The sequence below is a fragment of the Anarrhichthys ocellatus genome, unplaced genomic scaffold, assembly GCF_004355925.1.
Source record: "Anarrhichthys ocellatus isolate YVR2014 unplaced genomic scaffold, GSC_Weel_1.0 scaffold40, whole genome shotgun sequence".
Lineage (NCBI taxonomy): Eukaryota > Metazoa > Chordata > Actinopteri > Perciformes > Anarhichadidae > Anarrhichthys > Anarrhichthys ocellatus.
The window spans coordinates 2307763-2323642 of NW_022280070.1; the positions used below are offsets into that span (position 1 = coordinate 2307763).

A 15880-nucleotide genomic window follows, 5' to 3' on the forward strand; every position below is an offset into this window, starting at 1 on the left:
CTCAATGGATGTTTTTATTTTTAATAAAGTGAAAATTCATCCAATCCAATCAAGCATGTACAGTGTTTCAAGCACACAAACACATCAACAGGCATAATAAGACACATTTACAAATACGTTTCCCCCTGATTATATCATCAGAACAACAATCAGCTCAAACGATTATACCTCATCATCAATTATCTACCTATTACTGCTCATCCCATTATATAATTGAAAGCAATTACACACTTAAAATTAGATGTAAGTGCATAACACATATTTCTATACACATCAGATATATCAAATAAGGCAAACTCAAGTAACACCATTTAAAACATTTTTTGGAATAGGCTACTGTATGGGACAAAGGCTGGTGTTATAATCATATTCAAATTCACGACTTTTGTTTGTGTGTGTGTGTGTGTAAATAGAGTGTGAATAGATCAGATTTGCTTTACTTAAATAGCAAACATTAAGTTAGGTTGAATCATATTATTATAACATGGGCAGATTTACAATACGGCAGCACTGGTAGTCACTTAAAAGCTATGCTGTAGTTATGCACTAAAAGAAAAAAAGGACATTATAAATTGATTTACCTCAGGTCTTAAGGGAAAATACTTTGCATTCAAAGAAATCAAATGTTTTTTCCTGGCTCATAAGATAACTCTATTGTTAAGTCTAACGTATGAATTCTAGAAAGGTATTTTTCCTTTAGAGATAAATAATAACAACAGAACAGAAAAGTTTTAAAACTATAATTGTTAATAAAGTCATTAACAATTTTAAAAGAACCTGATATTAAATGTTCATATAATTACTGTCAGTCAAGCATTGAGTGCATTTGAAAGTTTCACTGTAAATGAAACATTAATGATACGGTGTTGTTTATGGCAGTGGGGACTCATCGTACACATCCACCCCAGGTTCCTCCTCAAACGTCACTTTGCCATCATCTGCATCCAGCTGCAACACAAACACATCCAGTTGCAACAGTGAACCCTACACCTCAAACAACCCGATACTGTGTGCCTGAGATTGTAATAAATTATGCATGCAGGTACTTACGCATTTCATTTCCATGGCAGAGAAGAGTGTGCCGGTCATGAACATGCGCAGAGGGATGGTGAGGATGAGAACAAAAGGCAGCGCCAGAGAGAAGGGACTACTCTTCACCACCCACAGGACACCCAGGCACATGAGCTGGATCAGAGTGAAGAGATGCATCCGCCATGTCTTCACCTGTACAAATGTCAGCAGACGAGAGTGTTAACAGGGGAACATGAAGCCAAAGAAATGTGTAAATGCTAATTTACGTTAGGATGATTTACAGGGAGATTGTCATGGGCTAAAGAATGCTGAATTATAAGTGTAACAGTCTTGTGCATGGAAGGATTGGGTTTCAAGGAGTCAGGGGGGCCCTGGGCCAGAGCCTTTGTTCGAAGTGACTGTCTGGTTGGAAAGCTAAACAACTGCAAAGACACACAAAATGACCTCAAAAAGATTCATAATCACGAAGATAAGCTTAATATTCAAACTCTATATGCAAACTATTGTGTATATCTGTTTTAGTCTTTACAGCAATATAGTGCACAACTACTTGCAGATATATGAAACTGCATTTTCAGACATAAGGCTCTTCCACATCTTGGAATGTATTTGAGGAGGCTGCGTACCTTGGTGGCGTAGGCATCAGCGGGATGGTATTTCTTTGGTGTGATCAGCAGAAGCATCCTGTCCCACATCTGGATTCCACTCAGAGAGGTGATACCCATGTAGAGGAAGATACCGAACAAGGCTGTCATAGGAATCATCTTCAGAAGAGGCTCCATGAAAATAGAAGCACCTGGAATCCATAGAAAGTGAATGATCGTTAAAGGAAAATGCTAGTTTAACCTTAGCCTGCTGTGTCTGCACCGGCACTGTAGATGGCAGCACCTACCAACCATGATGGCCACAAGGATGCCACTGATCCTCTGCTCGAGCACCTTCTCGATCTCTGGTTTCGGGCCCTTGCTCATGACGGTGAGAGCATTGGCGTGGGTGACGGATCGCACAGTGGCAGCGCTCAGCCAGGGCACCCCGAAGAAAGAGGAGAGGCCCCCCATGATGACCAGGATGAGCAGATCGAAATGAAAACCGGACCCCTTCACCATCTTCCTTTCAGGTTTGCTCACAATCAGCCTGACAATCAGACAACAACAGAAAATCATTAGCTTCACATGATGTTGCAGACTGAATGCCATTATTCAGTGTGTCACTCACGTCGTAATCTGGGACTCCAGGAAGATGAGGATGAAGACTAGCAGTGCTGGTACACAGCTGGCGGCCATCATCCAGATGGGGAAGTTCTTCTTCTCTCCCATGGGGTTGATGAACCAGCCTCTGACTTTGGGGTTGGTCACCTGAATGCCTTTTGGCACAACCAGTTTCTACAAGAGGAGAGGATGCTTTTCATTCAGCTCATTTACCACCAAGAGACCACAGAAAGATAAATAAGCGTAGAAATGTTCTGCATCAATACTAAAATTACTTTCTGAACATACTTTGAGTTTAGTCACATTTCAGAGGGACAGAACTTTAAGAAGACTGTAACCAGGAACATAAACTTTACTCTTACAGGTAAGAATGTGCATTTTACAAATATTTTTAGACAGACATGCCAATAAATTCCTAGTAAACATTTTGATTAGTAGAGTCAAATGAATGTAGGCGATGAGAACATTTTTATTTTCCAGTGTGTCCTGGATTATATCACATCAATCCACAAGGTATGTTATGTTATCCATAGTCAAGATCTGGACACTGATGTATATTATGTGAAACGCAAGGAATACCACAATCCACCGTTTTCTTAAATATGAACGACTTAAGGTTCAAGTTTATTTGTCATCAATTATAAAAAAGTATAGGCTCATATGGAATTTTGGTTGTTCAGGAAAAGGGCCTAAAAATAACCCAAACATCTATCGTGTATGAGTGCATCATAAACTTGAGTGCAAAAGGTATTTTTGTTAAGATAAAAAAAGTAAAACATTTGAATGAAATCAGATCTTTTGAAATAGAAGACCTACCAGGCCCCGAGGTGGAAATTACCATTCTTGACTGTAATGACATCTTAAATGTGCCATCTTAATAGTTACACTTCTTTATTTTGTCAATTGCCTTTGCTGTAGCTGCAAAACATTTTGCACATGATGCGAGGCTTATGATTTTTGTTGTTGTTTGTTAGATCGTATTTAAGATGACTCAACTCACCACGACGCAACTCTTACCTGGGTGTAAGCATCCTCAATGCAAATGTCCACAGCAATCATGAAGAAAATAGCAATGGGGACACCAAAGTCTCCGATCAAACGCCGGATCTAGTGAGACAGCAGGGTACGCCATGGTCAAAGTCACAGAACGTACAACGTCTTTTCAAAACGTCACAATCTCTGGACATAGAAAGTTGATCTTACCGGGCCGGGGAAGTAGTGACCATTCTTGAAATGGCGGAGGAAGTACGCAATGAAGAAGCAACCGAACATCAGGCACATAGACAGCAAGGCAGTGTTGGGGTAGGCCCTTTCAATCACCCTCTCGTGAAAGGTGACATTGCCTTCGTGATCGAACACAGAGTGCTCTTCGGTGACCGGGTGGAAGGGGTTGTCCATCGTGATGTTCAGATGATCGTAGTTCAGAATCAGAGGGTGGGTTTTGAAGATCTGAGCAAAAGGAGATGAGAAGTCAGAGGAAGCAAAATGAGACACAACACATGAGGCGATCGCGGGGAAATGGTGTCGGAAGAGGATGAGGAAACCTTGATGAGTTTACTGAACGTCTCATAGATGAAGATGAGAGAGATGAGGATGGAGAAGATTTCCTGAGTGAAGCGGGAGATGAATCTGACCAGGAAGCTGCCTTCCACGGCCACAATGATGACCACGATCACTATCAGCCACATCCCCACCCAGATACGGCCCACGATGTACTCAATGTTCTGGGCCTTGCAGAACTAGTATGGAATGAAGAAAGCAAAATAGATGATAATGAAGAAAAAAATAGCTGATGAAAGATTGATTTCAGGAGACGACTCATACGTACAGAGTAAAAAGCTTCCTCAAACACCAGCAGAGGTCCAGAGAAGCCGATGACGAGGACCGGCTGAGCGGCGATGAGACAGAAGATGACACCCTGGATGCTGGTGGAGATCATGAGCTCTGACACGCCCATCAATTTTTCTGTTTTGTCAGCTAGTGTCAGACATCAGAGAGAATTAATAATACTATTAAAGAGTCAGTTAACTACTGCAAAATAATTGAGCCTCAGAAATCAGACACATCTCTCTATCCGGGTCTCTCTTTTACCTAGAAGCCCTCCAAAAGTGATGGCTGGGGACAGGGCAGCGAAGTAGATGAAGATGACGGCAGCGAGGACCTGAGGGTTCAGAGCATCGGTGTAGTCGCTGATGTAGTGGCGGTAACGGCGCTTCAGGTCCTTCACCATCCCACCAAAGGGATAGCCTGTACGGGCCAGAGGGTCCTCCCGAGGCTCCTCTGGAGGTTTCTCCTCTGGACAAACAAATCCGACTGACATTAATAGTGATGACACTAAATCTGCCTTTTTTTCTTTTTCTTTTAAGGTTGTGGACGTGTTTTCCTAATGTCTCCAGCAGAGGCTTCATTTGTCTGTTTGTCCAGTTCAATGTTTTATATGCACATGTGAAGACAATTTAAAGGCGCTATATGTACCAATGGTACAGCTAATATTCTCAAAATTTAGACCACATTTCCTACAAAACCTTGCTGGTTCCTTTTGCAAGAAAAATGTGCCCCCTCCCTCTAACCCCTGTTACTCAGGTCTCCTCTCTATCATGTACCTGAAGTAGATACAATATTTTTGTTATCTACTTATTTTAGCAATTACTGGGGAAAAAAACATCACCCTCATTCTTTTTAATGCCTTGTGTCATGTCATGTGTAAGGAACAAAGGGTTGGGACTAATGTAAAAATTGTATTGCAGTTAAAAGGTGTGCAGTTAGGCAACAGTTGTTGTGAAGAAATGAAAATGTGTAGAGGAATAGTCTGACATTTTGGGAACTATGCTGACCTTTGACCCTGTCACCAAAGGCAAGACGGGTGTCGATGGGACGGAGTCTCTCACGCAGCATCTTCTTCTGGAAATTGATGATTGGCTCAAGCATTTCCTTGTCTTGGATCTCAGTGGGAGGGATCACAATGCTGCAGTCCATGAAGTCAGCGATGGCGTTGGTCAGATCTTTGTCATTCTGGGCCAAGAAGGCCTCCAGACAAAACACCTGTGAGAGCAGAAAGCGTTTACTCAGCTGCACCAAACAAACAAAAAATGCTAATGTTCTAAAAGGCTACTAGCTGCTGAGTAATTATTTTCCTCTCTCACTACTCTCTCTTCTCTCTCACCCAGTCGGCCATCAGAGCACCCATGGCACGGCCACTTTCACTGTAGTCTATCCCGGTCTGGCTGGGGCCCACCAGCACGAAGACGAAGCGAACAGGGACAGGAGACTCCAGGGAGGAGTTCATCACCACAGAGTCACTTAACCTCACAAAGGCCGTCACAGGTTTCTCCAGGGTGTCCAGGACACCTGTCGAAAAAACACTCTCTTTTAGCCATATCTGCTCCAAGAACCACACGTGGAGACACATAACTCCATCTGAATTACATGAACGTACCTGAGAGGACAATTGAGGCCTCCACATTGTCAGAGGTGTCTCTCTGCAAGAATAATGTCATGTCAATAAATTAATATGATATTGATGATTGACTAAATGATAAAACTGTGTAAAGAAAACCTAAATGTGTACCTTCTTGGATACAGAAAAGGTCTGCATCTCAATGTCTCCAGAGGCAGTAATCATAGGCCCCTCAGACTGACTGGAAGGACAAATAAAAGGAGAATAAAGTGTATGCTGCGAACATTTTTATGAATCACATCTTTTAGAAATAAATAGTGGCTCCTTGGGGTTACCTGCGTCTCATGAGGAGAGCTCTCAGCAGGCCGTCCCGATCACTGGCGCGAATCTCATCCTTGTCCAGCAGCTCATCAGCCACCTTCTCAGCTATGGTAGATAGACTGTTGGCATTCAGGTCGAGGATGACGGCACCTGAGTACATTTGAGGTTCTTTTAATTGCCATATTCATCACATTAAAACAAGTTTGATTTTATCGTATTGTATGCATAGATTTCCATTTCATCAGAGTCTCCAAAGGCACCTGTGCTCATGGCCTTGCGGAGCTGGATGAGGCTCTTGAAGGTGAGATGGGAGACATGAGAATGACCCCATTTTCCGGTGGCGGGGTTAAGGTTCTCCTCGTAGCCCACCCAGCGGCCAGTCTCCTGCCAGACGTTACCCTGGAGCTCATTCAGCTCCACATAGGCCTGTGGTAAGGCAGTGTGTTTAGTTAATAAACACACCACTGGATAATGTTGATTTACATTAATGAAGGTAAATATGAACAATGACGACTAACTTGAGCATCCCCTCTTGTGGTGGCATTGGTGTTCCGGTTCAGATAAGCTGAAATAAAGAAGTTTGTGGAGAAGTATTCAGATCTTTTACTGAAGTCAAAGTAGTAAACTGTCAACTACAAGTAAAAGTCATACATTTAAAACCTGACTTACGTAAAAGTTAGTAAGTAAAATGTTCCCTGTCAGTGTTGTAATATGATGTTTCTGGATCAACATCACTGCTGCATTCAAATTTGAAGCTAAATGGTTTTCACTGGACAGGAAGGGAATTTGTAATTTGCAACGCTGAAATTAAAAGTAAAAGAGTACAAAGTACAATATTTGCCTCTAAGATGTAGTGGCGTAGAGATGGAGTACAAGTACCTTGAATTTGAACTTCAGTAAATGTACGTGAAAGGGGATTTGTGTACAGATATAAGACATTGCCAACAGCTGCGTGGCCTGTGAGTGTAACCTACCCTCTGAATCACTGGGGATGTAGATGGCCGCCATAGTTGGCTCACTCTCCTCCTCCTGCTCTTCCTGCCTCCCCCCCTCCAGGTCATAGATGCCGCTCTGGCCCGGTGGAGTCCTGGTGGTGTGGAGAAACAGAAACATCAATGTAGACTAACGATGAGCATGAGTGCTTCTCATCAATACCCCCTAAAGTCTCACCTGGGAAAGGACATTTTGGAAAATGCACTTCCATAATTGTGTCTCTAAGTTAAATGGACTTTAAAGCATGTAATTGTTGATAGCAAATGGCTTAACATCCACCAGGTTGGGGTCTCAGTTAATACTGAACAAGTTATCCATAGCTGTGAAATTCAGCTGTTAGTGCTATTCTGTTGTTGCCACAAGAGGGCAAGACTGCTCAACATATTTCTTATCATTCACTGCTTGGATTTCTGGGTTTTAGATCCTGAGTTTATGCTCTCAGGAATGTTTACCATTTACCAAACTCTCCCTTGAGTATAAAGCCCCTGCTGCTGCTTTTACATCAGGGGGAAGTTATTAACCCCTTACGACATTTTTTAAATAATCTTTCATGTCAACCTTCATTGATTGAGTTTTTTTGGCCACTTGGGGGCAGTGCAAACAAGATTTAGGTTATTATGGTGAACGTGTTAGCAGTTAACACTTATCTATTTACTATTAACAGTTAGCTATCTACACACTCAGCTGACACTATAGCTTTCATTTTAATTTGTATTTCGGGTCATCTGATATTCACTCTCTTTTTTACCTCTGGTTTGGTCTCAACCAACTCCTGAACCCTGAGGGAAATATCTGACACCTTAGCTGTTACGTGCACCACCACGTTCATGAGCTAGTTTGTTTAGTGCTGGGAAATGGATTTATTAGAGCTTTTTCACTTAAAAAAAATCAAAACATCAAAGTTACAGTTTATGAAACTAAAACAAAGAGCCAAAAGAGGCTAAGCTGCTCCATAGAGCTCGGGGGAACTGATTCTCTGTGGGTTCACCACTACATGAGACCCCTTTTACACAGTCATATAACCTCTTGATTGGAGGGACTATCTTTTGGGTGGTACACATCTTAAAAACACTGCCTGACATGCACAGTGAGACCCAACACCTTTGTCTTACCAGCAACAGGATGCAGCACATTTATAGTACATGTACATGAAGTGTAAAGTACTGCTGAAACAGAGAGGCCAAATGAGAGGAATGACTCACAGTCTCACTGGAGTGGGAAAGGCTGAGTCATTGTCTTCATAGGACATGTCACTGCCCTAGACAAGAGGACAGTAGTAGAAGAATGAATGGAAGGAAGTTGGATGAGAATAGAACGCTAAAAGGGAAACGAATATTGCTGCTTAGATTTATTGAACACATCAAACTCCATAGTCTCCTCCTCTGTGATATATATAAAATTGTAGCAACTGTTATGCTAAGTGTTGTACTGACTCTTTACACTCTTTGATGTTAAAGGAAATCAAGACAAACCTCAAAACTAAAATGGTTTTCCATTGATGTTTTTCAGATGTTGATCTCTCAGGTACTTTTATGCATTCCCTAAGACAAAAAAACAACAATTAACTATCATTTAAAAAAACAAGTAACCCAACCAATGACTCAGCGGTGACCATTAAAGTAAATGGTACTGGTGATTTGTGAGTCAGGTGCATACAGGATCCAAAGCAGATACTTTGTGATTAACTTCTATGATATTATTTTATCAATCATGATAAAAGTACCATTGTTCTTTTGTCAAATTGGCTCAGCCACTGCAGAGACCAATAAGGCCTGCTTTGACGAGGATTACCGCCATCTACCACCTCTCAGGACTCAGGACAGATAGTCAGCCAGCCGTTGAGAATGAGACCTTCGTTATGGTTTAAATAGACGACGCACATAGCCTTATCTTTGGGTTACGCCCTTCTTCAACCAGACACCCCTGTTCCCCGAAAGTACAGTGAAAAACGTTAAATGCTGCTACTGTAACAGCAAGTCCCACAAAAACGGTTACATTTAGACAGGAATACTCACAATACACAACCATTTAACATTGTTTGCTGTTTTTAACGGATTGAATTTCAATTTCACAAACTGAACAAGCCCTGTTTTTTTTTGCTGTTGAAAATATTTCTCAGCAGTTTGTCCAAATAGGAGTCAAGTGACTTCCCATCCACTTTGCACGTACACAAATTGAATAAAAGGATTGATCGTAATGCTTCAAAGAAACACATCTACAGATAAGGTGCTGCACATTAAAAAGACATTAGTGGTAACAATTCTTCACCCTGTAACACTGAGGATAGACAGATAGTTTAGCACAAAGCCAGATTAGGTGGATGTAATATTTGTGCAACAAATTATAAAAGTCCAAAGATGATAATCCCACTTGACATTGCCCTCAAATTAGTGAAAAGTGCTTGAATTGTCTTCACAGAAAACATCTTGGTTAGTAAATATTCTTCCTCCAAGAAAATAATTTCATTTGAACTCCCGCCCTTATCTTACATGAATGACAGAGACATTAAAGGTTAGAATATTTTTTCTCTCCTCTCAAGGTACATTCAGATAGCCATCCAGTTTGACCCCACAAAGTGTGTCAGACCCCTGTCCAGAGGAGGCCACACCCTTACCTGCATGCAGGTGCTCCCACCTGGTCTCCAGCACTGGAAACAGAACAATCTCTGCTCTGTCAGCCTTGGCGAGCCCGGTGATAAACTGACCCAGGACGAACGAAAAAGACGAGTGCAGAGAGAGAATGCGAGCAGCGGGAACACCCATATGAAACTACGTAGACCCTAAGAAGCGCTGTACCCGTCAACCCCTCTGGGTGGGAGAGATAAGGCCTGTCGGCCCTATCGGCCAGGGACACCTTGGGTCAGGGATATCCCAACCCTAGTTTGCCCGCTCCGCCCTCCCAGCATGAACCAGGTCTGAGCCTGTACAGTCATCAAAGAGAAACCTGTTCGGACCAGCAGGCCTCATCCTGTCTGAGGGGCACACATGGGGCAAAGAGGGCACAGTATCCACATACAGCATCAAGAGGACATCACCTTAGTACGTCATGTTGTGTACGTACTGGGGATTCCCCGGGGGGGGGGGGGGGGGGAGGAACCCAACTGTTTTTCATTGCAGCCATCAATGAAAGATGGCATTAACCTAAAGTAGTTGTGTGTGTACTAATAAAAATATCCTGCTTAATCTTCCCTATAAAATTAAGGTAAATCTTTGCATCACATTATTATGTAGATCAAACAAACCTAGTCTTTGTATGAAGACTAAATATTATATTATAAATATAAAGATAAATATTTTTATGTAAGTAAAAGACACATTTGCAAGTAAAGTCAAAAGAGTCAGGGTTGCAAAACCAGGATTTCACAATGATTTTTATACCACACCTAAGAAGTTGTTGCTACAGTGCTCATCATTTCAGTGGTAAAGTGGTTGAGGCAGCCATCTTTGCCGAAAACTCTGATTCATGACAGGTTATACTGCCAGTAAAATGTCATCCACCGACTCATGGCTGAGTTAGATTGTGAAAGACCTGATGTCATCCACTGCATCCCTCAGTACTGAATGTGTTACTCATGGCTTACTTCTTCCACCGGCTCCTTCCACTTCACAATTATACTGGAACAGATAAAATAAAACATTGTTACATAAATTCATCTTGTTATGGGAAAAAAATTACAATTTATTTTGTTTTGAACAAATGCAGATTAACTTCAAAGTAGATATTTTCATATGGTAAAGATACAAACGTATTTTCTTTATTGTTAATATCACTGATTTAATCTTGCTACAGCTTTTCAGTGAGGGGTCACTGATAATCTCAAATGTCTTTTTGAGGACTTGTTCAGTATCAAACTGTGCAAGAGATCTTTATGTTTGGCCATAAATAGCAACAACAAATTGGCAAAACACACCTTGCACCGGTTCTTGTCCTTTTCACAAGTGGATGTGATCAAGTAAGAAAATGAAAAAGTAAAATACTTTCAATTGAACCGGTATAAAACATGAGGGAGTTTTAGGTAGCAGTGGCAGTTATATAACCTCATTCTGTCCTCAATACGATTTGATGACATTAAGCAGCATGAGCAAGAGAATACAACAATAATCACAATAGCAATAAAAGGGGGTAGTGCAGGGTTGGCACTGTTGGAACTGCGACACAGAATATCAACTGAACATGTGGTGTCTGAATTAAATTGCCATTAATGAAGGAAAGAAGAAAAACATCAACATAACAGCCGATTCCAAACTTTTGAAAGGCAGTGTATGGGTCCAAATGTAAAGCATCACACAATATCAGAGAGGTTAGGGGACTCTGTTAGTCATTTTGAAGGAGACAGACTTTCCTGAAATAATAGCCATCTTCTTTTCACGTCACATTTATTACATAACTGATTATGTTTCGAGAAGACATAAGTTAATATTTTTGCTAAAATGGTTGTCTCTGACGGTAGTTTATTCGGTAGTCCTTGTATGATGTATGATGAGATTTAGGATTATCTCTCAAGGTCTCCGACAGACAAAAGCCTCTATCCTGTCTATGAAATAACAGATTTCAGCCTCCGATCTCGACAAAGACCATGTGCTTGTTTATAAAATGCATGTAGTCTTTTGTATTTCACGGCTATAGGCTATCGGATGATTTAACACGAACAAGTCCGTTGTGTGGAGATCTCGTTCAAGTCACGTGACATTCGATAAGAATAAGACGGTTCATTGTCACAACGGGGGAAACCCTTTTGTCATCTCTGGCAGATGTTACTTTCCGGGTAGTCTGAGTCACGGGTTCGATGTCGAGACGAGAAAAGGTAACGCTTGACTTCATAAGTCCTGAAACTAATCAGGAATGCAGGAAGGAATTGACATGTTAACATTGTTTGTTAGGGATGCTTTCCTTGACGACATCAAATAATCACAGGAAAGATGCGCCGTCCGATAAAAAAAAGAAAAGCGGCACAGTTTACTTCGGATGAATGAAAAGTCAGCGGATCAAAGAGACTACAGTGGAAATACATACGACAATGGGGCCCCCAGCTGAAGACTCAGGCCTGTTATCACCACTGTGTAGAAGCTATCAGCTGCATCCATGTGTCTCAACATACAGCATACAGACACTCCCAGTCGTCAAAGCGACATTTTCTACCTGACAGAAATGTTCATAATCTGTACTCTGAATGCGTTATTTGTGGAAAGTAAAGCAGACAATAGCAAATTGAGCTATAAAGAGTTTGACATTTTGTTTTAAAAATGTCTAAAAGAACAGACAATATAATGTGTTGGGTTCCTCATAACAATCTAGTTTAAAAGGGGATTAACATGAAGCATCTATAACATAAACACCAGGCATGTGGGTGAAATGTGATTTGGACTTTTATGAAAAAAGGAAACCTAAGAGACTGAAATACATCATGTAGCTGATTACGGTAATGCTGAGGAGTCATATTTAAAATGCCATTGTCGAACAATGTCAAAACACCATGTTCATATGGCTATAGAACGAATATAACAAGCGTTTCCTCATTCACTGCAAGTTTTATTGTTGTACAATATTGAATAACAGTAGATTTAATGTGGCTTTTTTTCACAGCGATCAACACAAATTTTAAATACAAAACACATGTTTTGCGTAACCCTTTAATAGGAGGTTTTAAAAGTCACATAATTACACAACTGTCCATTTTCAAAGCTCTAATTGGCACACTAAGTGAGGCAGCAGAGACCGGCTCTATCAGCGCTAGAACAAGCAGGCCGGTGTGAGTTATCACTGAGGGCCAGAGCCGGCACCAGTGACCCACCTCATCACAGTGGGCGACACTAAACTATCCTTCAACAAGAACAGCATGCAGTGTGGGTCATTGTGGCTTTACTTCAACTAAACCAGCGACACTATTATTCAAACTTTTTCTAGACACGTACTGTATAACTGCTGTTATTGACCAACGCTTCTCATTTTCTTTATTCCTAAATGTCATTTTTTTGTGCTCAATGGTCACCGACCTTCGGTCTAGAAAAAATGACATACAACATTAATTTGAGAATTTTCTCTGTTCAGATTATATTTATACTTTTTTTGGCTAAACAGGTAAAATTACAACTTTAGTGGTTCATGTTTGTTGCGCAAAATATGAATATACGGTCCGAGTTTCAACAGAACGGAATGAAATTGAGTAAAACTATTTCATTTATACAAAACAACTTGTGGCAGAAGATATTTTGAGAACACCCTCCAGCTTTGCTGTGGTTTTTCAGACTGCTGCATACACGTCCTCATTTGAATCATGTGCCTTATTTTTGTTTTCAGTGTTTGTTCTTTGAGCTTGGGGGAGGCCAGAGGCTAAATACTGAGTTTGGGAGTGTGTCGACATTGGCGCCCCTTAGTGTAATTAACGTGGCACAAACAAATACATCGTTTAACTCTTGCTCTACATAACCAGGATTTTTTAAAATTGCTATGCCACTAAATGTAAGAAAGCATAACAAATGAGTCTCACTGAACTGGTCATTCAATATTTTTTGTTAAATAATCCTCAGAGCGACTTAAATGTGCTTTTTTTTGGGACCCGAATTGTCCCTTGTGTGTTGATGAGAGAGGAACTTAAACATAACACTGTTTATGTTCAGCGTTACTCGACCAACTGTTGCCACACGGGCCGCTAACATAACAGAGAGACACTGTGTTCAACTTGTGGACAAAAATAATTGGCAGTTGCTGGCCAACATCATCAAGAGACTCAACCTGTTAACCAACCATGGAGGCGTCCCACAGGAGCCCAACCCAGTGTGTTTAAAGGTGAACACGAAGAGAAGGCTAATTATAGAGCACTTAACAAAAGATTCTTACACAATAACTTTAGTGAATCTGTATAGAATCATAGTACAATATGCTCAAATGAAAGAAAGACACCTTTGACGTCATAAAAGAATGACAACAGCAGCACATTAACAACTATTACAGTATGTTTATTTAAAGTCGAAAAGTTTTGAGTGAACATTGAGATGATTTGAAAATGAGCCGACATCTAATTAAGCATGAGCTGACAGGCCAGTGGGTGGTGGTCTTCAGAAGCACTGGTGATGATCGCTCTAGTCCCCGACAGTTAAAAATACAGAGAAGCTTTTCATTAAAAAAAAAAAAAAAAAAAAGTAGAAAAAAAACCCGACAGAAGTTTTAAAGTATTCCAATTTGAAATGGAGAAACAAAGACACTATTGCAAGCTTAATTTTGCATAGACCGACCACAAATTGCTTTACCTTCCATAACCCTTACAGTAATGTTTCACATATTCATCATATCCTGGAACCGATTATTCATCAAAGAGCTGTGCAGAGGCAGAAACAAGAGGCTCCCTTAAAAAAAAATAAATAAATAACGGCATCTACTTTGCATGACCCTTGCATTCTGTGGAAACCGGTATCTGCATGCGAGAGCAGCAACAAACAAAAGAATTAGGCAGTTAGAGAAATATGAGGCAAAGAGGGTGCAGGAAGAGTGAACTCCCTTCATTCCTTCGGCGACATCTTCTCCCCATCTCAGCTCCTATGACAAGGCCCTTCCAGGAATGGATTCATCATACTGTAACCTTTAAGCTTTTAGGCTACAGTAATCATTAACAGCCTGGAGCACCACAACAAGAACAGAGAGGGGGAGCAAGACGTCTGGCGACAGAAGCTACCCCAGCCTGGTTTCAGCAGGGTTGGGGGGGGGGGGGGGCAGCTAAGGGGGGGGGGGGGTAGTGCGTGTTTTGGGGGTGCAGGACGGGGGGGGGGGGGGTTTACATGATGACGCAGGGTGCACGGCTTTTGGTGATCTTCATTACAGGTTTGCCATCGTGGGCTTTCTGAATTTCAGCCAAGACCTGTGGCAGGAGAGAAAAACATAAACAGCAGAGAGTGTTATTATCGTAATTTAACAGCATTGAAAAAACGTTTTAAAAACAAGCTCCTCAAACCAAATCTTTCAGATGAATTTAATAGTGTAGTTGACAAAACACTCAAGTAAAGTACAATAAGCTCTCACCTGAACTTAAGTACAGTACTTACGTGCACATTTACATGAACGGGTCTGTTAAACCTGTACGTTTACTCACGTCATCCTCTTTTGGGAACCCCCCCAGCTCGAGCTTGGAGAAGATCAGCTGCCCGTTGAGTTCAATCTCAAAGCTGCCTGCAACATGACAAGGCAATAAGAACGTCACCCTTCACGCCCCTTGGATTGAGCTTTGCCCTGAATAACACGCGCGCCTTCACATTAAAGATAGTGATCAGTCACAAATAAATGGACATCATTAAGTTATCCTGCACTCTCGGCTGAAATCACGTTATGAGATATACTCGCCTTGTCTTCCCACGAAGCCAGACAACTCCGCATCGGGAAAGTCACGCTTGACCACGCTGTACAGCTCCCGATAGCGGGGTTCATAACCTCACTTACCGCTGCGAGGGGGGGGAAACGACCGCAACGTTACTTTAAAAGCAGAAAACCTCTTGTTTCTGTGAGCTAATGATGCTAATAGCTAATGTGTAGTAATAGCCGTCTCTTCGGGAGGATTAACGGCCACAAACAGACGCAGGTTAGCTTAAAACGTACACAAGAAAGGGATGTGATAAAAGATGTAGTTACCAGTATTCGACTTTAACTGTCAACCCCATTGTTGCTGTGTTTTCCTCGGCTGGCTGTCTCAACGGTACAAAGCTGTGTATGGACCGGCGTGATCGCTGCTTTTGTAACACGGAGCCGGGCGGCGGGGCGGGGTTTAACCCGGAACCAAATAAAGGGAGGCGATTCAATTTACAGTGTAAAGGAATTCATGCTGGGGTTTTTAATGTAACAGCAGCTGAGGATAATGCTTCACTTCAGACGTATTTATTGTACTTTTTACTCTACTGCATTTGCTAGTAATGTTTCAGATAAGGAAAACAACACGCGATAAGCT

At 41.5% G+C, this 15880-nt stretch overlaps 2 protein-coding genes across 2 annotated transcripts; both read right to left on the bottom strand.

The window, feature by feature from the left end:
- On the bottom strand, window positions 1-9720 carry slc4a1a (solute carrier family 4 member 1a (Diego blood group)). The gene is made up of 21 exons (XM_031867758.1): window positions 9566-9720; window positions 8424-8492; window positions 8154-8209; window positions 6933-7045; window positions 6477-6523; window positions 6219-6384; window positions 5973-6108; window positions 5809-5878; window positions 5677-5719; window positions 5404-5588; window positions 5075-5282; window positions 4332-4535; window positions 4069-4217; window positions 3785-3979; window positions 3444-3689; window positions 3258-3347; window positions 2248-2414; window positions 1925-2166; window positions 1659-1828; window positions 1051-1224; window positions 1-948 (listed from the first exon to the last, which is right to left on the bottom strand). The coding sequence occupies exons 2-21, from the start codon at window positions 8445-8447 to the stop codon at window positions 871-873; spliced, it is 2763 nt and encodes a 920-aa protein (XP_031723618.1). The 5' UTR covers window positions 8448-8492; window positions 9566-9720; the 3' UTR covers window positions 1-870.
- A 4968-nt stretch (window positions 9721-14688) lies between these two features.
- LOC116394744 (migration and invasion enhancer 1-like) lies at window positions 14689-15693 on the bottom strand. The gene is made up of 4 exons (XM_031868033.1): window positions 15568-15693; window positions 15283-15380; window positions 15035-15111; window positions 14689-14803 (listed from the first exon to the last, which is right to left on the bottom strand). Exons 1-4 carry the CDS (start codon window positions 15594-15596, stop codon window positions 14720-14722), a joined length of 288 nt encoding a protein of 95 aa, XP_031723893.1. The 5' UTR covers window positions 15597-15693; the 3' UTR covers window positions 14689-14719.
- Between the last annotated feature and the right edge of the window lie 187 nt (window positions 15694-15880).